The sequence below is a fragment of the Nanorana parkeri genome, unplaced genomic scaffold (assembly GCF_000935625.1).
Source record: "Nanorana parkeri isolate BGI_ZX_2015 unplaced genomic scaffold, ASM93562v1 scaffold663, whole genome shotgun sequence".
Taxonomy (NCBI): domain Eukaryota; kingdom Metazoa; phylum Chordata; class Amphibia; order Anura; family Dicroglossidae; genus Nanorana; species Nanorana parkeri.
The window spans coordinates 727140-750594 of NW_017306931.1; the positions used below are offsets into that span (position 1 = coordinate 727140).

Consider the following 23455-nt stretch of genomic DNA (forward strand, 5'->3'; position numbering starts at 1 on the left):
AACTAACAGTCACAATTTTCCAACCGGAGAAAAGAGAAAGAGCTGACTGATCAGTGGACATGTGATTGGTCAGCTCTGGGTCTTAGAGCTGGTGTGAGACAGCTGCTCACACTGGCTCAGTGTATTGGGGAGATAATGTTTTGCTATCCCCATACTTCTCATTTAAAATGGAAGATTAGAACAATTAGATTTGTTTACTTTGGAAAGGAGAATAAATAGAGGTTATCATATTAATATAAATATATCCAAGGTCAGCATAAAGATTAGAAAAATAAGTAGCATCTGTAGAGGAAAGACTACTATTTATCATTATGGGAAAAGGTTCTTTGCTTAAGGAGTGGTTAAACTGTGGAATGCCATATCACATGTAGCAGGAAGTAATAGTGATCTTTTAAAATTAACTGGATGATTTCCTGAGCATGTAAATCCTTACCTTTAATGGTAGTTCAAGGCCAAGGGGAGAAAGGACCTTCTGGGCCCATGGTCCTGCTGTGATGACTATATTTTTTGCTTCATAGATATCAGAGGTAGTTGTCACTGTTACCACTTGCCCAGGCTGAATATGCTTTACCTTTTGGGCATCTTGGATCACCCCACCCATTCGCTTAAATTGTTCCTGCAAAGATCAGCAGAGAAACATTACAATGTTAGCATTTGAAGAAGGCTTGATGGTGAGAGTCTGTTGCTTCCATAGATTGTCACTCAACCCACCCTATTGTATTTCCACTTTTGCAGCCAAATTGAGATAACACCTAATTTATATCTGTTACACGTTCCCATTCAAATAGCATAATTAAAAAAAAAATATTTATAATTTGTTACTTGATCAGGAAACTTCAAAACTTACGTTTTTACATTCTCTGTAATTTCAAGGAGGGGCCTTGAACCGGGTGGGAGTTTAATGTTTACTAAAATTAACACTGTGTGTACTGTACTGAAAGAACTCAATATCAGTTGTTAGCTAGTCGTTCCTCACAAAGGGTTAAAGATTTAGAAGCATTGTATGTTAATAAGAGGAAATACAGTCTGTCCCCCTTAGTCTTGGAGACAGATTCACTTAAAACTTTTCAGAATTGCCTGCTGTCTGTCCAAAGTAACAGGAGGAAAAGTAAGAAATATATACAGTATTTTAAAATTATTTTTCAGTATGCTGTGTGAATGGGAACACAAAAACATAAAAATGCTTTCTCTCAAATTTGACTGCAAAAGTGGAAATACACTTTAAATCCATGATCACCTCATGTCAATGACCAGCTGATTTCCATTCATAAAATTTTCATCATTGGCATTCACCCAATACAGATAATCACTTGTGGTTTACTGTAATCTATACTTCTTTTATGTCTCAACAAAAGTTGAGGGAGCTGTTTACACAGTTCTGTTTCACCCTGGATATAAATAGATTCATAGCTTGCAAATTTCCACTCACCAGAATGTTTCATTCAAATTTACTCACATCGAATGGTTCACCAAGGCATTTATTTATATATTAATGTAAATGTTCTTGCTATGAAAGCATTTTTATCTATATTTTTATGTTTACAATAATGACTACAGATTTTAAATTTCACAGTACAGCACATCCAAAGTCTATTTTTCAACTCCAATGTGTATGAAGATTAACTCACATATGTCGTTTTACTATTTATGTTTTTTATATTGCTTCTATACATATATTCTTCTAATTATGGGGGTTATTCACTAAAGAGCCGAGGGATCCAGCCGTAGATTCGGCTGATCCTTTTGCTCTCTTCGGCCGCTGGAGCCCTTCTGTTCAGTCGAACCGAAGGGCTGCTCTACGGGCTACGAGCAGCTCAGCCGAGTCGAAGGCATATGCTTTGGCTCAACTGAGCCACAGTGGCCCCTAAGCGCGGAGAACGGCCTGCCAAAGGCCAGCCATTCGCCTTGCAAATCAAAGCTGGGCAGAGCCAGCCATGATCTCATGCTGGCTCCGCCCAGTTGTAATGACATATCAGCGTTCCCCAATTACATGTGGACGCTGATCTGTCATTAAACAATAACAACTTGGCCAGCTCCGCCCAGTTGTTATTCATTGGCTGGGACCTGTGACAATTGTTTTTCTTTTTTATTATTTTTTTTCTCTTCTTTAACATATCTTTATTTATTATTTCATTTCCTTTTTATTTACATTTTAAAAAATAATTTTTCAACTTTTTTTTCATTCTTCTCACTTATTTTCTATTCTGCTTGGTACCACGGAGGTACTGAGCAGAATAGCCAAGCCGAATGCCGCTCACTGCCGTTCGGCCTCTAAGGGAATAGGGGGCAAATGGCAGTGAGTGAGCTGTCGTAGCTTCGGCTCAGCCGATCCAATACTTGGATCAGCTAAGTCGAAGTCCTTCTGCACTTGGGCTCAACCGAACATGCAGAGCATGCTTGGCTGACCAAAGGCAGCCGATGTACGGCTGATTTCAGCCGATGAACAGCTGAATAAGCCGTACTGAGCCGGAATGAATAGCCGAACTTCGTTCGGCTCACTTCACTTCGGCTGGGATATTCACTCGGCTGCCTTCGGCAGTTTTGTGAATAACCCCATATTTATATAGACTTTGGACACCTATCCTAAAAAATGTCCATACATTTCAACGTAACGCGTTGATGTTTTTTTTAATTGTGAATACCAATAAAAGTATGTAATCTGATGTGGACAACCTCTCGTTAGGTCATTTACAATAAGGGTGCCTCTGTAATCTTCCATTTTTTAAAGTCATGACTTGCCAACAAAAGTTTCAAATTAGAAGCCCCATCTGGTACAATATACTTTTGGGTCCTAAACAACCGTAGTAATATTTCATGGACCAGTGTAGATTACTTATTTTTTTATTTCGTTTTTACCATTCATATGTGGTGAATGGTGTATAGCACCACTCTTGTGGCATCAGTAGCCCCAAGAAATGCCTGGTACTTCTTGGTGTGGGTCACACAGGACATAATTGGTTGTGTATACTTCTGTGAAATTACAGTGAGCGTCACCTATTATTTACATGGGGCTCAGATACTGTATAAACCAATTAGAATGTAAACATGCCTAAACTGCTCCATATTTTTTACTGGCTGAGGAAACACGCTGTCTTCTGCAGCCCCTAAAGAGTTATGGTGCTTTTTCCACCGTAAAACAAAGAACTGTTTACGAACAAAGCAATTTCACACTTTGGATGCATGCTCTCTGTAGAATGAAGACATGTCTGCACAGAAAATTAGATTTTTTCTTCTTGGGAGTAAATACATTTTAATCATTATCTAATCTAATTATCAGGAAGTTCCAAGCTTGTACCCAAATGGAAACATGAAAAGCTTTGTTTATGAGTTTGTAAAAAGGCGTATAATTATCTATACACGCAGAGCCTTTTCAGGTAACTAATAGATATTTCTGTACTATTGGGGAAAGAGGCAATACCTGTACAGCTCTCAGCGCCTTGTCGGCGTACAGAACTCCAGCATTATTGTCACAACAAGCAACCTCTCCGGGATTCAGGATAAATTCGGGATGTTTAGCCATTAGCTGTTCCTTGGTGAACCTTTCCCAAGATGTTTTGTTGCGTTCCATATTTCTACATATCGATTCAAATTCTTCATTGCCAGGTGGAGCAATGACCAGAAGCCCTGTTTGCCTGTGGACATAATTTCACAATGTCAATGTCATTGATTTTGTAATACAGTTATAGTAATGGTAAAATTCATTACAGTTTTTCTTACCTGTTTCATGACAGGGGTCATTAAAGCTTAGATGCCCAGACCAAATTTAGCATAGTCAGTTTGCATTGATTACCTTTACAATAACACTATGGCTAATTTGCCTAGCTAAATAATGTTTCATTATTTTTTCAAGAACATATAATACTTTTATTCAGTACCCTGTTTTAATAAATACTATGTTTGTTGTTTTTTTGTTATAAACTGAACAATTAAATACTTCTTTTTATTAGGAACTTATTCCTTTTTTAATAATTTATTTTTTTCTTTGTGCAACTGCACATCGAATGGCACAATGCCATATACAGGTTGGAGAGGTTTGTTTGTAAACAAATCTCCATCCTCCCATGGTACATGAATGGAGCCACACTAATCAGTTACTGACCGTCAATTAATGGACAGTGTGCATAGGTGTCAGTCAAAGAGGGAAATTACATCATCCAGGTCTTTAAAAAAGAGCATTAGAGAAGAACCCTGGGCATAAATATATACCCCACACTGCAAGGGTTAGGTTCTCATTTTCCTCTAGGGATGAAAATAAAAAAGTTATACTCTCCTGCTATAGCTGGCTTCTAGACCGATCCTTTCAGCCTCACTCACCCTTGCTCCAGTGCTCTAAGGTCCTGTGAGTCATCAAATCCAATACAGTGTGTAGGACATGAGGAGGAGAAAGGTGGCAGGGAGTGGATTAGAAGCCAGCTGGCTCCATGTTTCAGGTGAGTATAACTTTTTTTTATTTTTGTCCCTAGACAAAAACAAGCACTTGACCCTTGCAGTGCGGGGGCAGTCCCCTCCAAAGATTAGGAATATTTATGCCTAGAGTTCTTTAAAAAGACCAAGTACCTCTAAATCAATAGCTCTTCTGCTTGCAGTCACTGTGCCCAGCACCCTACTTTCTTGATGAGATTTGGTTTGCTTTGCCCTTTTTTAATAAGTCTAATAGTTCTTGTGGTGCAGTGAGTGATGGTTTGACAGCGTAAAACAGGAAACTCACTAAAAGCAACTAATATCATAAATCGACCACTTCAAACATAACTTTTTTGATATGTAGTAAAACAACAGTATGTTTCCTGTGCAGAAATTAGTTGCACTTAGTGTCAGCCTTTCTCAAAGTATTTACCACATGTGGAAGTATACATAAGTGCTCTATCCCTGCTTCACCTTATGATTTATTACTTTTTTTTTAAAACGTGTTCTGCTTTTGACCAGGGTTCAAGAACAGGTTCACACAAGCATCCTGATCCCATGGCAACTGGCTATTTTAATACTTGTTGCTGTCACATGCAATAGTAAGCAATGCGAGGAAAACCGTCTGTAAAATTATGATTTATACAAGAGAAATGACAATGTGTTAATTTTAAAGAAAAGGTTCAAACACTGTTCACAGTGCTACATGCTGACCACATGGGATCAAATCCTGATCAAAAATGTGACTATAGTGAGAGCCCGACTAACAGATAAATGTCAATAAGGCCATGTGTTTGTATTTAAGTGGCTGACTGATGCCAAAGAACCGTTACATGGACATTATTTGAGGTACATTTCTTAGCTAATATGGAGGCAAGATGGACTAGTCCTGGCAGTCTAATGTTTATGGATTCTGTAATATTTCTTATGAGTTTACATTCCCGAGGGAACCATGTAAACTAGAGTAAAAATACGAGATGGGTGGTAAAGGGTTAACAGTTTGTCTTTCCTGGGAAATTGCACAGTGTGGTCTCTAGAGACATTTTCTGCAAAATTCTGTGATGTCCATGAAGTGGCTTAAAATAGATGTATTGTTAGATGTAACACAGTGGAAGAAGCACAGCATCAGCCCTGCTTAGATGGAGAGTGGGGGGCTACATAAGTGCATACAGAGACCGGTGACTGGCAGCTTGGAAATGAAATATGTAAGGTGGGGTCTGGGGGATTTTTTTTCCAAACAATTTTATCATAGAGGTGAAATTGCCCTTGACGGGGAGTCTCAGCCAGAAATAGCAATGCGCACACAAGAGACAAAGAACGTTCAGGGTACGTAGTGATTTTCATTTTAATAGTGGAATACAACCGAAGATAGCAGCAATAGCTATTAGGTACAGTACATGAGAACAGGAGACTGAGTCTATAGCATAATGAAAATAATGACGATACCTAATGGAAAGGCTGAGGTGTGTGTGGGGCACAATAGGTCAATCAGTAGATTTGAGGCATAGTATTTATTGAGGTTTATAAGAATATTACAGTACACCTCCTGTATGGTCCCACCTGTATTGCTCACAAACCAAATCCTCCCTTTTATGTTTCCAGTACATGAAAAGAGAAATGTGCTATAGACAATAAAGGCGTTCTTGCCTCATATATGAGCTATAGTGATCTTTGGACTTGTTCATATTGGTGTAATTTCCTTATGCTGGCCACATGGGATCAAATTCTGATAAAAATGTGACTGTTCGGCCCAGATCACACACATTAGTTTGTAAACTCTAGTCTGAAGAGCAATGTGTACATCAGACATATACAAAGCATATTAGTAGTTTTCTTGATGCTATAAGGGGTTCCAAAAAGCATGAAATGCTTTTCAAATTGCTCTACAGAATAGTGTTTATTGGCCAGTGCATACATCACAACTTTCTGAGAAGTGGGGACACTTTCTAGCACAATGTATTTCGACAATGGACACAACCTTGTCCCAGTTAGGTGGACCATTGTGAATTTTTATGGCAAAAATGATTGGTTAAACCCAGAATAGTTTTTCACCATTACTTTTACTATTTTAATGGGTTTTCCAAATAGTAAACAAGATAACTGAGCGATATGATATAGGATTTAGTGCAAAAATTACTTTTCATAGATATCTGTACATTAGACCAAAAGGAGGGATGATTGAGGGGGAAAGAGGAATTCGGTTCCAAATGAGGGACAGTTGGGGGTTATGCAAATGCCTGTATGATATGGTCCATACTCATGATAACCTAAGAAGAGCTGAATTATGAAACCCATATTAAGAAAAAAATAGTGCTTAGCCTTTACCTTTCATTTTGTGCATTGCAATGGTAAAGTATAAAAGGATCTGATTGGTTGTTGCGGACAACTGCATTTTACATTATCATTACATATTATACTTTTGGAGCTTATAGATTCTGTTAACATTAGTTCTGTCTGTTGATTATTTAAACGAGAACTATGGGGAAACTGAAATACACTCATCCTCATAGATAGAGCTGACGTGCTACATTGAAACTGTCACATGTTGGCTCTATTGATCGGGAAGTGAGAGAAAACGTACCGCTGATCCACTCACTTCCCGATCATCTCCCTGCAGAGAGTGGTGGCTGTCAGTCATCGCTCCCCGTAGGGATTCCCTAACTCCCCTCTCCAATCCTCCAGTGCTGACTAGAGGGATGGATGGGGGAGGGGGTGAGCATAGCTGACTCTGCCTCTAGTAGATAACTCGCTATATCCTGAGTTTTGGGTCACGGGAGGACATTAGTATAATGGTGTCTGCGAAATCAAAGAGTGAATATTGTGTTGGATACAATAGTACACTAGTGAGTCCGGAGATTATTAAATTGATCCAACCATAGACCCTTCTAACTTCCTATGCTCTCTGTGCCTGCTGCACTGTTATTTGTTAGCATCGTTCCCCCTGTTCTGTGGATTAGAGAACATCTCCCCGATGTTATGGAGACGTGGAGGGTGTTTTGCAGTCAAATCAGAAGCAAGCAGCCTATGATGAGAAGGCTGCTCCTCCATAGGTGCAGTGCAGTGAATGAGTTACCCTAGGACAATAAGTGTGGTACTGGAAGGATCACCAGGTGAAGAAAAGGGAAAGAAAACCTGAAAGAATGTGAAAACAGATGCAGCCACAGCATCTAAGGACTGGTAAGCTTCAATATATTACATTTTTGTTCTTGGCTTTAGATATGCTTTGACAAGTGCTCGGGTACCTGCAGGGCATCTTAAGAGTGCTGAGGTTTTGCCAATCTCTGGGTGCTCTGAAGGTAAACTGAGCTGGAAAACAGGTGCCTGCAGATGAGCCACATTAAAAAGGGTTTTTATTAAAGTCCAGCTCCAGAAAAAGCTTTATTTTACATTATGGATAGAATATAACATACTTAGCCTATCTAGAGCTGCTCTGCATGACAAAATAATTCACAATAATTAGTAATAAAAATAAATTAAACTAAACAAAAATAATATTGGCCAGAAAAGAAACACACAGTAGAATTTATAGTGTTCTCCCATGCTGATGGTCAGTTGAGAAATGCTTGCTTACATTTATGGTCAGTGAGGAAAGTGTCCCCTTACATTGGCTGTCAGTGAAGTATCACCTTACAATGGGGGTCAATGAAGTACCCCCTTAAACTGGTGGTCAGTGAAGTGCCCCCTTTTATTGGGGGTCAGTGAAGTGGCTCCTTGCATTGGTGGTCAGTGAAGTGCCCCTCACATTGGAGGTCAGTGAAATGCCCCCTCACATTGGTGGTCAGTGAAGTACCCCTTACATTGGTGGTCAGTGAAATGCCCCCTCATATTGGTGGTCAGTAAAGTCCCCCCTCACATTGGTCATCAGTAAAGTGCCCCCTTACAATGGTGGTGAGTGAACTGCCCCCTTACACTGGTGGTCAGTGAGGTTCCCTCTTACATTGATGGTCAGTGATGTGGCCCCTTACATTGGTGGTCAGTAGAATGCTCCTTCACATTGGTGGTCATTGAAGGAGGGCCTTCTTAAATTGATGATCAGTGCGAATCTCAGATACAAAAATTGAAAATTGCTCATGGAATTCTTAGCAATCTCTGATCATTGTTCCATGGAATCCTGGTTGACAAAGGCTGCTTTAACGTGATGGGCATTTGTCGTTTTTCAGCCTATATAACAATGTGACTGTGAAATATTGAAAACATGGGAACATATTTGTGTTACTGACAGGATTTAGAGGAATATATTTTATTCATACAGCAGCTACGTGCCTTAATCTTGCTCTGTTCTTTCTCTGCTCTGCATTCACTGAAGTTCCTCTCAGTCGCTGCAGAAGATATGCACTCCATTCAAATGAATGGATTTAACATTTCTCCTGCACTGCTAAGCTTCCTTACCATACACAAAATGAAGTGCTTAGAGCCTGTGCTGCTCATGTGGAAGGAAATATTTGAAATTAATGTTTTTTCTTTGTGCTTATTGACTATTAAATATATGTATTTACAGAAAATGTGCATGGAGAAACACAAAGAGATTGCCATGCTTTAGTGATTGATGCAAGCATTGCTTGTGATGACTGACAACTATCAGGCCTAGTAGGGCTGCTTGAGTGCATATGAGTGCTTTTCAGTAGAGCAAAGGCCCATAGCACATTTATAGAACATTATCTGTACATTCTGGCCTGGATGAAAATTATATTTTGGTGGATATTGGTAATCCGGTGATGATAGAGAGTACAGGCAGGTGTTTTACTGCTTGCTCGGTCAGAAAGTGCCTTTTTATTTACTACAATTATGGCCCATCATACGTGGCCAGACATTTGCAAACAATGTCACATGTCCAAGTATTGCTTGCAATGACAAGGCAGTGTAAGCAGGACTCAAATTCTGCACAGCCAGCAGAGCGGCCAAGAGCAGTAGTACTGCCAGGGCAGCACACAGCCAACTACAGATCACAGTACTGACAGCAATACACTCCTTTTTGTAATTAAAGGGTCCAGTGTGGAGGGGTCCTTTTTGTAATTAAAGGGTCCCTACCTGCACTACCATCCAGCTAGGTCTTCATTGTTGCTTTTCCCAATGTACAAGCACCAATTGTCTCCATGGTTAATGTCAGCAAAACACCAAGACACACACAAGAACCACTATACACTTATATACATTTGTGGTATTTATCCATTACCGTAGTTCTTTTCTTGCATTGTGCTTGTGCTATATTTTGTGCCATTTTGTTGGTGCTATATTGTACTGATTTCTTACATTTCACCCTCTCTCTGTATGTACACCTGCAATCGAACTGCCAAAAGAGTAGAGCAACAGTTTGCTTCAATCTTCTAGTGGTCAGTCCTCGGTGTACTGATGGTACACTGTCTCTTTCAGCCTCTCTACTCCCAGGCTTGGTGTGCCTTGCTTGGCTATAATGTTTGGGCTAGGCTCACGCCTGCAGGAGCTATTTTTGGGTGGTTGTCATACGGTTGTGGTCCCATAGGCATTGAAAATCGCAAGGTTTTCGTGCTGTTTCAAAACAAAATTGCGCAAAAAAAAAGTGCAACAACCACACGAAAACAGCTCATCACCTCAATCGCCTAGGTGTGAACCTAGCCTTAATCTTGTTAGTGTGATACTGAGGATAACAAGTCACTGAGGTAGGAGGGGTGAAGCACAAGACACTTGGCGAAGGATGACAGGAAGTAAAAAATCCAGTTCATAGCATAGGGCATAACAGCATGTATTATCAAGAACCTGAGCCTCAGAGGTGTTTGCTGTCTCTCATACAGGCCAACTGGAAAATCTTTGAATCCAGTATTGGATTGTTCCCTTCACCTTATGGGAAAGGGAATAATGCATTCAGTGGAGCAGTAAGATATTGCTCAATTTGGCAAGAAAAATCTCTGCAGATCCATGACCGTAGAGAGGACACTCACTCTGTTCTTGGTGAAGGTATTCTTGGTAGCCTAAGGCAGGCCATACACTGTTAAAATGTAATTTGAATGTTCGTTAGAAAGCATTCGATCTTGCCATCATCGAGTCAACTAATTTCATTTGACAGCCCTTATACATTTCATCCAGACCTGCTATGTGAAATTCCAGATGTATTAAACAGATTTCTCTTGTACCTAATGTATGAACATTACAATATGTCATTCTTCCCAAAAGAAAATCGCACTTATGGTTAAAACTTTGTTTACTCAGTTGAGAAATTAGAAATATTTTCCATCCAGCTCCTTCGATTTACCTCGCCACAATATTAAAAAACGAGCGTTGATTAGTCCCCTACTGACCATTAGAAAATCAAAAGAACGTTCTAAAAATGAAAAGTTTAAAAACTAAATTCTACTGGTGTATGACCTTAAGATGGGCCAGAGATTGGCAGATATCTCACCAATAAAAGTCAAAGGTGAGAGATTGGCTGCCACTTCTGCTTTGCCAAAGTAGCTGGAATTTGAGCACTCAACCATGTTGGCGTTTGATTTCAGCTGCTATGCTGTGGAGAATCAGTTAATTAGTTGCACAGATCAGTTAATCAGTTGCATAGATTTTCTACAAGCTATAAAGTCTCCAAGAGCAATAACATGGACTTTGGACACCAATATGTGCTTGTTGCTGATCACTTGTTAACCCCTTCACAGACCAGTTATTATAACGGTGTCCAGCTCTCAATGCCTGTAAAACTAAGCTATGTCTGACCTACAAAATTCAAGGATCCTCCAGAGAATGAAACACTCTTAATTAACCCCTTGATACGTAATGCCTACCCGCACAGTCCATAACCATGGGAAAGCTACAAGAAGCAGTTTAGTTTGGCTATCTCTGATCTCCCTTTTCTATTGCAGTTTTAGTGTAAAGGCAAATACCACATCCAGATTCAGTTTTGCACAATCTACAAAATCTCTTCCCACTGTGTCTTCAATTACTACAACATAAAACAAATGTTGCTCTTTAGTCATGTCCTTGCTGATATATTTATTTTCTATAACTACATTTCTATTTCATTAAAACACTTATTTGTTGCCTTTACTGGTTCCTTCCTCTTCCTTATTAACCGGATATTAGCATTTTTAAATAACACCTTTCTATTTCCATGACATACCTTATTTTACACCAAGTGTTGCCATAACTGGTTCTCTGTACTTCTCTATGCAATGCAGGCAGGTTATGGCTGGTGGGAGGGGCTGGCAGGGTGCTGTACAGAGCTTCCTGAAAACATCCCAGCACCCTACATTAGTACTCTTCTCAAGAGTCCCCAGTGCTGATACAAGCAGTGGGCTGGCTCTTGGGAGGCGTTATGCAAATATCAAAATGTTTAAAAAGGGTGGATGTCTCTTTGTAGGATTGTAAAAGAAACAGGTCACCAGCACTCGTTTAGAATAAATATGTCCTTTTTTAATGGACAATTGTGTCACTACAATCAACAGAGCCGACGTTTCGGGGCAGCACAGGGTCCCTTCTTCAAGGCAGTAAAAGGTCACAATTTTACTGCCTTGAAGAAGGGACCCTGTGCGGCCCCGAAACGTCGGCTCTGTTGATTGTAGTGACACAATTGTCCATTAAAAAAGGACATATTTATTCTAAACGAGTGCTGGTGACCTGTTTCTTTTACTTCGTATTTTGCACGGTGCCATCCGTGATAGTCATTGCGAGCACCATCGTTCTTATTTGGCCAGGACTGCTGTAAGGTGTGCGGAGAGGACCCCCACCACCTGAAATCTTTGTAGGATTGGGCATTTCTAGACAGGCTGTATTTGCATGCATACTCACCTGTACCACGCTCCCGTGGTGGTCGGGACTCACCTCTCTCTGCCTCCACTCTTGCTGTACTTGGAGTCAATGAACCTGCATAAGACGCAATGACATCAGTCCTTAGACCATTGGAGTCAAGGGGAGAAGAGGCTGCAGGGACTGGTCTACCAGCCTGGCGGGACCGAGGATCAGGTGAGTATATCTGCTTTATTTCTGCTCGTATTGGGCTAGGCAGGAAAATAACTAGGTTACCCTTGAACCTCAGAGCTGGCTTGCTCTTAGACTGGTCCTTACAGCCTCTCGCCCCTTCTGCTGCAGTAGTTTAAGGTCAATGAGTCATCATGTCCAATACACTGTGTATTGGACGTGAGGATGCCCAGGGACATCTCTGCAGCGGAGGAGGAGACAGGCTGGAGGGAGTGATGTCATGGCCGGCTGGCTCAAAAGATTGGGTGACTATATCTTGGTTTCTTTCCTCCCTAGACGAAAACGACCATTTAACCCTTGCAGTGTGGGGGTAGCCCAACTGCAAGGGTTAATAATACGTTTCCCCGTAATTCTGTTTTAAAGGTTAGTAGGTTAGCTATCCACCTTACAATGTTCTCCCTTAAAGAAGAACTCTGGGCATTTAAAAAAAACAAACAACTTACAACAAATTTAAATGCCTGGAGAAAAGTGGAAAGTGGATGGCTAACCTACTAACCTTTAAGAAAAACAAATCATATCCAAGTAAGAAACTGACTAGCTATAGATTAATTAACGCTCAACAGACAACCAGGGAGGTCATGTTAGATTTTATTGGGACTAAATTCCTTGGTATAGAAGGAAGTGGTCATGGAGTAACGCACATGATTATCACAAAGCCTTTTTTTTTTTTCTATAAAGCATTAACAACTTATGCAGAACTGTAAAGAGCTTGTTTATTCATTCACATCAATCCGCCCCAGTTTAATTTTCGTTCTGCAGGCATAGAAGATACGCACACACAAGGGATATTGTAGTCACAAGCCAATTAACCTAACAGTGTTTTAATTTGTGGTGTTGTATCATTACTGTATGAAGCTATATGGCAATCCGATATTCATGCTCTGCAGACTCCTCTGCAGAATTACTTATAAAATATTTCATCAACTATGTTAGCACCTGTGGGATGCACCTTGAAATGCTGCTGTGGAAGTGTATGTTTCTATGGGGGTTATTCACTTAGCTGCCGAAGGCAGCCGAGTAATTAACCGAGCTGAAGTGAAGTGAGCTGAACGTTGTTCGGCCATTCACTTCAGCCTTGTACGAAGTGCAGAAGGGGTTCGACTGAGCCGATCCAACATCTGGATCGACTGAGCCGAAGCTCCGGCAGCTCACTCGCTGTGGTTCGCTCCTATTCTCCAAGAGGCCGAACGGCAGTGATTGAATAGCTGGATGCCGCCGAACGCTATTCTGTTCGCTACCTCCGAGGTAGCGAGCAAAATAGAAAATGTTTTACATGAATTAAAAAAAGAAACAAATGTTGACAAATTATTTTTTAAAAATTTAAACAAAATGACAAAAGAATAAAGAAAATAATACAAATATTTTAAAGAATAGAAAAACAAAATAAGTAAATAAAAAAATATTTTTAAAAAACCAATGCACGCCAACCCGACCACACACGATGAACTCCTGCCGCATAATCTGACAGATGCGGGCAAAATGTAAACAATTGGGGGGAGCTAGCGGTGACATCACCGCTAGCTCTGCCCAGCTGTTTCTTATTAGCCAACACCTTCCAGAGTCTTCTAGCAGGTCTCAGGCAATAAATAACAACTGGGCGGAGCCGGCCATGACGTCATGTTGTTATTGTTTAATGACATATCGGCATCCCCAGGTCATTTGGGGATGCTGATCTGTCATTACAACTGGGCAGTGTGAGCCATGAGATCACGGCTGGCTCTCCCCAGCTGTCATTTGTGTGAAAAACAGTCAGACCTTCGGCCAACCTTTCTCCACACTTTGGGTGTCACTACGGCTCAGCCGTGTATAGCCCGTACAGCAGTTCTTCAGTTCAGAAGTAAGCCGAAGTGAGCCGAAGGATCAGCCGAAGCTACAGCTGGATGCTTTGGCATATTAGTGAATAACCCTCTACGTTTCAGGTTGCAGTCTGTGCATGGGAAGTGTCTTGCCTTACTGTGCCTGTGTGGGGTAGTCAACCAGTCTAGACTGTTAGAAATTATATTCATTAAATAGATGTCTATTAAAAAAGAAAAGCAACGCATTTTTGGTTTACAAAACAATCAAAAACTGACATATAGGAGCCATAACATTATTCTGACACTTGGGCATCTCCTTTCTAAATACCCTAGTCCATGTGAGCTATGGATCTAGCCAACTATACGTTGGTGACTCTAAAGTACTGGCTACACCACTGAAGCCCTGAATTCTGTTTCATATTTACTCTTGTATTTTCCGTACAAATACCTCCCAACCTTTCAAAAGGAAAAGGGGGCTCATTAAACTGCAAAAGGTGGTGATATTTGGGCATTAATGTTTGCTCACAACAGCTCCTTAGACCATTTCATCTTAGGTATTGACACCCTATTCAATAGGCTCCCAAAAATAGTTTTTTGCAATTCAAAGAGGTTTGTCAGGATGCCTGGAGATGGAGATTCTATTTAGCTTGGGCTTGAGATGGTGGAGCTAGAATTTGATACAAATCATATTAAGATTTCTAAGCAGAACAGAGACCACCAATGTACATAGAAACATAAGATGGAAAATAGACAGCACAGCAGCATGTTACTACTTAGTTGTTCTCCCATAGGAGAAAACTGCAGATATTTCAGTATGGCGTGCCTGCTGGCAAGATGAATCACTTGAAGACTTCTTATATCTCTGTGGAATTCCCATGGTAAAATACATTAAACAGAATTCCTGGGTATGATCCTGAGCCACAACATAGAAAGGCAGTCTGTGTTTCAGCACACCAGTGTCTACCCAAATTTAAAGGAGATGTGTGGTATGGATTTGGCTTAACAAGTCTGCTGGTGCTTTAAGTAGGTCATTGTCTTAAAGCCCAACTGAACTTTCAGTTTAAATCAGCTAATTACATTCTTAGTGCATCAAAACAAAAGGAGCTCAAAATCTTAAAGGAGAACTATGAGCTGAGTGCTTTTCACTCACCTCATAGTTCTAGCCGACCTGTGACAATGAGACTGTAGATTGGGAGGTGAGCGAACACATACCGGCGTTTGCTCACCTCCCGATCCTGTCACGGCTCTCTGCCGTGGCAGGTGAGGGGCTGGATTCCCCCCTTCACGCTCTGATCCGCCAGCGCTGACTGGCGGAATAGACGGGGGAGGGGGCGGGTACAGCTGGCTCTGCCTCTAGATAGGCATAGCCACCTGTCAGTCGCACAGTTGGGCGGATCCCGGCACAATTGTCGGGATCCGCTTCAGCTGCGGCATCTCAGTATACCACGAGCTACAGCTCGCGGTATACTGATCCTAGGGTGACGGGAGGACGCTAGTTTGTGTCCTCCCGTTACCCTAAGGAGAACTATGGGGAAAAGCCTTAACCCCATAGTTCTCCTTTAAAGTTTGCTTTCTTTAGAAAGCAGGTACGGCCTGAATAGAAAAGCCTTTCCACTGCCAGCATGCTGTAGGGAAGGAATCATGTTCTCTGTGTTCAAACAGTGGTCTCTCTACAGAGGTCTTACATTACCCTTACTGATTCAGAGTTGGAACTCTCCAATCAGCAGGGAGCATGAGCACTAGTTATGTCTAGCTTTGACTCAGCAGGGTGTGTGTAGGACCTCTGAAGACAGACCACTGCTTTCACAAAGAGGACAAGAGTCCTTCTCCACAGCATGATGGCTGGGCATTTTCAAATCAGGTTTTTTTTTACCTGCCCCTCAGTGCCATGACTGGGGGTAAAGTGTGCAGGAGGGGCAGCAGCCATGTTGCTGGGAGGGAGCAAGAAGACACCAGAGACATATACAAAGCAATGTGGAAAGTGAAGCAAATGGCAGAATGCACGGCAGATCTAAGACCAGCACCAATGCACTGTAGACCTCAGACCAACACCACTGCACTTCAGACCTCAGATCAGTTCCAATGCACGGCAGACCTCAGACCAGCACCACTGCACTGCAGACCTCAAACCAGCACCACACTGCACTACAGACCTCAAACCAGCACCAATACACGACAGACCTCAGACCAGAATCCATGAACGGCAGACTGGGCAGTTAGAGTGACGCATACACACGACATCTCCGGGATCAGCCATCACACACAGTTTGATCCTCGTAGGACATCACCCACTCACACTCTGCTCACCTTCAGGGCAGATGTTGAGGGTCTCAGCAGGGGGCAGATGCGGAAGGTCTTACTAGGGGCAGATGCGGAGGGCCTTAGCAGAGGAATAAGCAGCGGGCACCAGTGGCAGATAAGGGTGGTCTCAGCAGGGGCAGATGCGGAGCATCTCAGCAGGGTAAGATGCGGAGGGTTTCACCAGTCGCAGATGCGGGTGTTCTCACCAGGGACAGATACGAAGGTTCTCAGCAGGGCAGATAAGGAGGGTCTCAACAGGGCAGACATGGAGGGTCTCAGCAGGGGCAGATAAGGAGGGTCTCATTAGGGGAAGATGCAGAGGGCCTTATCAAGGCAGATGCAGAGGGTCTCACCAGGGGCAAATGCAGATGGTCTCAACAGGGCAGATGCTGAGGGTCTCAGCAGGGGCAGATGAGGAGGGTCTCAGCAGGGCAGATAAGGAGGGTCTCAACAGGGCAGATCAGGTGGGTCTCACTAAAGGCAGATGCGGAGGGTCTCAGCAGGGGCAGATGAGGAGGGTCTGAGCATGGCAGATGCAGAGGGTCTCAGCAGGGGCAGGTGTGGAGGGTCTCTGCAGGGCAGATATGAAGGGTCTCACCAGGAGCAGATGCAGAGGGTCTCAGCAGGGGCAGGTAAGGAGGGTCTCTGCAGGGGCAGACCCGGAGGTCTCACCAGGGGCAGATGCAGAGCTCTCCCCAGGGACAAATGCAGAGGTCTCACCAGGGGCAGATGCAGAGGTCTCACCAGGGGCAGAGGCAGAGGTCTCACCAGGGGCAGATTCACAGGTCTCACCAGTGGCAGATGTGGACACCATTCCTCCCGAGGGGGGCCCAGGACCTAGATCTCAGGTCGGCCCCCCCAGCCTCGGGCCCTCGTGCAGCCTCATCAGAGGTAGGTACACCACCCACCCAGCACCACACCTCCCACCATCTCCATGCTCTTTTAGTAGATGCGGCTGTGTTAAACTGGCGACGGCAGTGACTGGGAGGCGGGGGCACAGCCATTGCCGCTTTAACACAGAACACAGCCGCATCTACTAGTTTGGCAGCGGCGCGGCTGAGAAGAGCACGGAGCTGTGGCACATAGCTGCCTCTCCTTCCATGCGGGCTGGAAAGGGCAGCGTGGGTCAGTGATGTGCCCCCTCCTGGCCGCGGGCCCTCAGGCAATGCCCGAATGGTCAGTCCGCCTCTGGTAGCAGTGTACTTCCTGAAACCTGTGTTGTGTAACTTCACATTCAGACTTCGAGGGCACGGCCAGTCTGACTGGTGGCATCAGAAGTAGGTGCATTTCACAATCACCATATTAACGATAAAAGAGAGTAGGGTAGACTTGTTCAGTAAAGCAATACCTGATCTACTTAGCAAGTAGTATGTACTCCCTGTATGCATTTCAAGGTAACATTTTTGAATTTTTGACTGGGGTGTACCTTTAGAGTAGGTCTAAAGCTTAACTAGATGACATGTTGTTTGCCAAAGCACTGTATATCATATACAAATATAGACAATTCTTATTATTTTTTCTATAAAATACTCTTTTCACCTTTTTTTTCATCCTTTTTTGCATCTCAGTGCTGCTGAACCCCTCCAGCCTTTTTCAGTCACTTTCTGCCTATATGCACTCACTTCTGCCTTTGGTGTACATCATTGCTTTGGATTTGCTTCTGATAGTGAAATTGGTGGATTGTGCCTGTGCAATGTGTGTCGGCATGACCGCTCGTAGAGGCAAGGTCACAAGGTGACAACACAGGAGCGCGACTTAAAGATATTTGTCAAGTGCCTGAACAAGGACTTCCATGGCAGAACCTCCAGGTATTATTTTAATGAAAGCTGTAAATGTAAAACTACAGAAAACATGTTTAGAAGTTACAAAAATTACAAAACCCTAATGCTTATATGAGATTTTAGCGATTGGGTAATAATGTACTTTAATGCTGTCATCAAAAAGTACTTTTGGCAAAGGTACTCTAAAATCAAGACTGCTCTGAGTTGTGCTAAACTTTTCTGCTATCCTTTCTTTCTTACCCATAATTCATATTTTTAAGGTGCTTGAACTGATGACAGTCCTTTAGGGAACCAAAACATCAGTGTTCATTTAAAGTGAATCCCAGCATAATGCCCATATTTATCATACAACCGTGAGACAGGAATCTCTTGGGATCTGCCAGGCTTGTAACAAATAACCTTATATTTTTAATAATGGAATAGTTCTCCAGCTGTATGGAAACACTATGTATTAAATATTCATGTCCATGCTGGAGGGGTAAAATGTTCTCAGTTCTTATTTCAATGTGACCGGATCTACATACAGGTATATGTATCGTTGCATCTTACATGCTTTTAAATAGTCGAGATTCCAAGATGTACAACTTACTAATTATAAACATACTTCAGTTGCTGGAGCTAAAAGCTATTTTAGCTTTTCTGCTCAATGCCCCACTGAGAAACATACATTGTAATAAAAATATGGAAATTGACCATACTGTATAGCTGAGCCTCAAGGCTTCAATCAGCACCTCAAATGGTATTTAAATATGAAACAAATAATCACAAGAGCCACAAAGAAAACACGGCAACATGCCACTTGTTAAGAAGTATACAAATGTTTACCATGAGATTTACCTCATTTGAAAGGTCACTTACAAAGTGGATTACTATAGAAACATGGGAACCTAAAACTGATCGGCACTCAGATAGCACAGAAGGATATATGAGGAGTAAGTTCTGTGTCACTGCAACCTAAATAAGAATAAAGCTCATTTAAAATGTATCTAAACCTAAGATTACATTTTTATATATTGCACCTAGTGATTCTGCCAGAAACACACTTCCTGTCCTAGGAAGAATCACTGCTCGCTCACTGTACTGTTTTCTATGTAAGAGCGGTGTTGTTACTCTAGGCTGCCCACTCCTGATTTGGATTACAGAGCATGCCCCCCATAATCATCCCCATAACAGATGGGAGAGGTGCATCGTACTCCACTGTGGTGAACTGGGCAGGGCTATTAACACTGCTTGGGCTTTCAGTGCAGCATTGGCAGGAGTGTACAGGAATTTAGGAGCACACTGGATTTTTGGCAGATCAACAGATATTTTTCAGTACTAGTAGTTTTTCTAAAGAGATAAAACATGAAGAAATATGCATGTATTGGAGAGATACAATAAATATAGTATCCGCATTGACCTAATTGAACCTTGTGAAAAAAGTCTGGATCAAACTCATGGGTGATAGATTGCTTTTTTATGGCGATTTACTTGTGTTTGTATGTCTGTTTACCACTCGATTGAAAGTGGCTGAAATATAGAAAAAAAAATGCCATGTCAGTGCCCGTTACTAAACATCTTCTCCAATCCTGGGACAATCTCCTAATGCACGGTAATATCACTTCTCAAGCTAATCTAATGATCACACCACCACCCCCACCCCTATGTAGACAACAATTATCATCTTAGAATATTACAAAACACCCTATTATAATAAATGACCACTTGCCATCCCTGTCCTCGCTACAACAGACTTGTAACTCCTGCACTATTTTGTGGTTTGATTATTGCCACTTCCACAAACTTAGCCCATCCTTCCCGGTGATACCCCGCCCTAACGTCATCGCGCATGTGCGGTCATCTCATTGATGCCTGCCGGCGGCCATCTTGGTGATAGACGCTGGAAGAGAGAGAAGGGGACGTTCACCCGGCGGAATGAGGTATGCCACCAGGTACCCTCCTCTCTCCCGACACTGTCGGGCACTCGGTCAATGACCGAGTGCCAAACTTCTCAGAGGGGGTGACACCAAAATGACTGTCAGTTATTTTGGTGTCACCCCTCCAATGGTGGCCCCCTGGTGTGGGCCGCACCCCCCTTGTGACACCACTGCATCCTTCTACTCCAACCACACCTTCCTCAGAACCTGAACTCCAGAAGACAACTGCATGGCTCCTACTATATCCTATCCGTATAAATCATCACCACTATATCCATAACTAAAGATTTTTTAGCTTTTGATACATTAACCTCCCTGGCGGTATTCCCGAGTGTGGCTCGGGGTTAATTTTCAGTACCAAGAGCGGTAACTCCAAGCCACACTCGGGATCGCGCAAAAGTGTCACTTACCTTGTCCCTGCGAGTCCACGGTGTCCTCTGCTGTGTGCGCCCAGGCGATGCCGGTATTCAGCTTTCAGTTTAGTTTTAGGGCGTCACAGCGGGGGGCGGAGCCGGCGGGAAATTCAAAAGTGCAAACACACAGTAATGATGTAGGGACTGATGGATGGAGCCAAATCACAGAGAGGACCAGGCATCTGACACACCCAGAACTTATGGATGCAGAAAATGTCCTTGGTAGCGGTAGAGGGTCAAGATCAGCAACACAGGCAGAGTTGCAGGTAAGTAATAGTGGTAATATATAAGTAATATTGTGCTAATAGTAGCTTTTACCACAAGGATAACAATTTCCTCTTTAACGTAAAACAGAACTGCCACAGTGACCACCGAATCTGCTTTCTCTTCTGCATTGCTGGTGAATATTACTGTGACTATTACACAGAGTATGATATCCATTATTCATTGGATCTGCGTTGTTGGGTTGTGCCACAGTCTTTGGTCCGTGTGAAAACATGACACACAGACAAAAAAAGGATTGTTTCTCAAAAGGAAAGGGGACAATTAGCTATCAGTTGTAGGTCTACTCTATATGCCTGTACTGTCATTAGCTTTCCTTGTATTTCAGCCCACAGTCAATATATTGCAGAATCTTCACCTGTTCATGACTGATTGGACTGATGCTATCACAGATTGCCAATTACCAAGTAACATTGATCATGGCTCATTTTATTACAACTCATTTTAAAATGCCTTGCGGTGAGATCATCAATATTTTATTTCCCCGAGTCAGAAGGCAACAGGAGAGTTTTCAGAAACCCAATGTGTAATTGGAATGAGCTAAAGAAATTAAAATCAATTTGTACAATAACTTTTCAAGGACTAGATAACTGGAATACAGTAAAAAGATTTTTTCTTTCAGCTTTGAGTCAGTTGAGTGACAATGTTTTCAGCCCATGCCAGCAATTTTACAAACCGCTGTGGGTATAGAGAGGGCTGCTGAAGGTCAGGGTGGTACCATAATCATTGGCACAGTAGGACAGCTTTGTGCCCCCATTCTGTGCTTCAATAGAGTCAGATAATATATCTGCCATTAGACTGCCTGGGCTGGAGAGTGAAGTATGGATAGAAGGGTTACGTGCCATTTGACAGAGGGTTTTGTGACTCTGTAAGAACTGTGCAAAGGAACTGGGATAATTAATTGAAAAAAAATTAATTTAGATGTGAGAGCATGACAGAATTAGAATAATTAATACCTAATGATAGACTGCAAGACTCCTCTGTTCTTTATATCAAGCCCTTAGCGGCTGCAAATAATTATATCACATAGGCGATTATGAGTGGGCTATACATCTGTGAAAATTCACTGAGAAAAATAGGGTACATGATGTAAGGAACATGGAACTATATTTTTGTATAGAAATTAGAAAGTAAGTTATACAGCTATTTTAATGTGACCATATTTAAAAAGCTTTTCCTTCTTCTTTTATAATAGTAAAAATGTATATTCTTGCCAAAAAATGTTGCTTTTAGTAGATAGAAGAAATGCATTACTCCGATAAAAGACAAGTGATTGCAAGAGCTTGAGCATCCTTGAACCTGCACTTTTTAAGGCTACAGTCACACTTGAGCTTCGGTGTCTTTGGTCATTTGCTCACTGCACTTTTTCACTGATTGTTCTAACATTCATATTGTATGTGAGCTTTGGGTCTTAGGAGGACTTCCAATTATGAATCGGGGCCTGCTCATGTGCTGTTTATCCAGAGAGTTTTTGCATTGCCGGGATATAGAGTAGCACCAAGGACTATTATTTCACTTGTATTGTAGGCAACTTTATCGGGATCAGCAATGATAACCTGCATACTCTTCTATCCTATTCACCTGTACCCACAATACTTTTAGACCTCAATTTCCCACCTGATCCTCCCCCCATCTTTGCTATTCTGGACTTCAGAGCAAGATGTTCACCCCAGCTCAGTACTGCATGAACTCGACCACAAGGAGCATTTGCAGCATTCCCTGACTTGCTATGTTTTTGGTTGGAGAGGAGCAGGTCAAGTATTTGTACTGAGACCAGGGACATCTAATTATGCATTGTTTGTTAGGAAGAACAAAGGAAAGATCCTAACTTGTTATTACCCTTAACTAACCCAACCTCCGCTCTTTCTAACCAAATCAGCAGATTAGTATGATGTTTACCTATTTAGAAGAAAAACTAGCCTTTACATATAAAAGACCCATTGTCTAAACTACTATAATAAGGTAAGATAGGAAGTAATTTTCAAGCATTGTATTTTGTTGTGCAGTCTATATTATTGATTTTTACATTGTGCAAAGATTTAGTAATGATGAGCATACCAATATGTATGTTCAATACAGCAGGGCTATGTAAATACTTGCGTTAGTGACATGGCAAGAAAATATTCTTGCCTTAGGGTAGCGTTAGGAAGATTTGCCTGTCAGTGTTTTCAAAACAGCCAAGCATGTTAACACTTCATTTTACTGGCCAATAGTGATCAATGAAGTTATAGGATTACTGTCATACCAGCTCTAATACATTCTACCAATATGGCTAACAGCATTTACAGGAATTAATATTGCTTCTGTGACATTTATGTTTGTTGAGTGTGCTAGCCCTTGTGACATTAAGTCTAAAATCATGTTTGATGGCTATTGGCTGTTGGATTGAAATGCTATGTGACAAATCCCCCATCCAACACTATCTTTAGGGAGCAGCAGAGCCCCTTTTTAGCTACATTATTAACCCTTCTTATCAGGGTTATTTTGTGTCTTAATTGCAGTTTAGATAGTCAGTGGTACTGATTGTAATCTCTTGATAGGCACTTCTGACACATAAAGCATTTAAAGAATATTTAAACCCAAGAACAATATATATATATATCTATATATATCTATATATAGATATA

The 23455-nt window shown here is 41.9% G+C and overlaps 1 protein-coding gene across 1 annotated transcript in view; it reads right to left on the reverse strand.

Moving 5' to 3' along the window:
• Window positions 1-23455, reverse strand: part of PIPOX (pipecolic acid and sarcosine oxidase) — a 61740-nt gene that overhangs the window by 24717 nt on the left and 13568 nt on the right. The window contains exons 3-4 of the mRNA XM_018563425.1: window positions 3419-3632; window positions 434-616 (exon numbers count right to left, since the gene is read on the reverse strand). Of these exons, the coding sequence (XP_018418927.1) occupies window positions 434-616; window positions 3419-3632 (397 nt within the window). The remainder of the gene's footprint in view (window positions 1-433; window positions 617-3418; window positions 3633-23455) is intronic.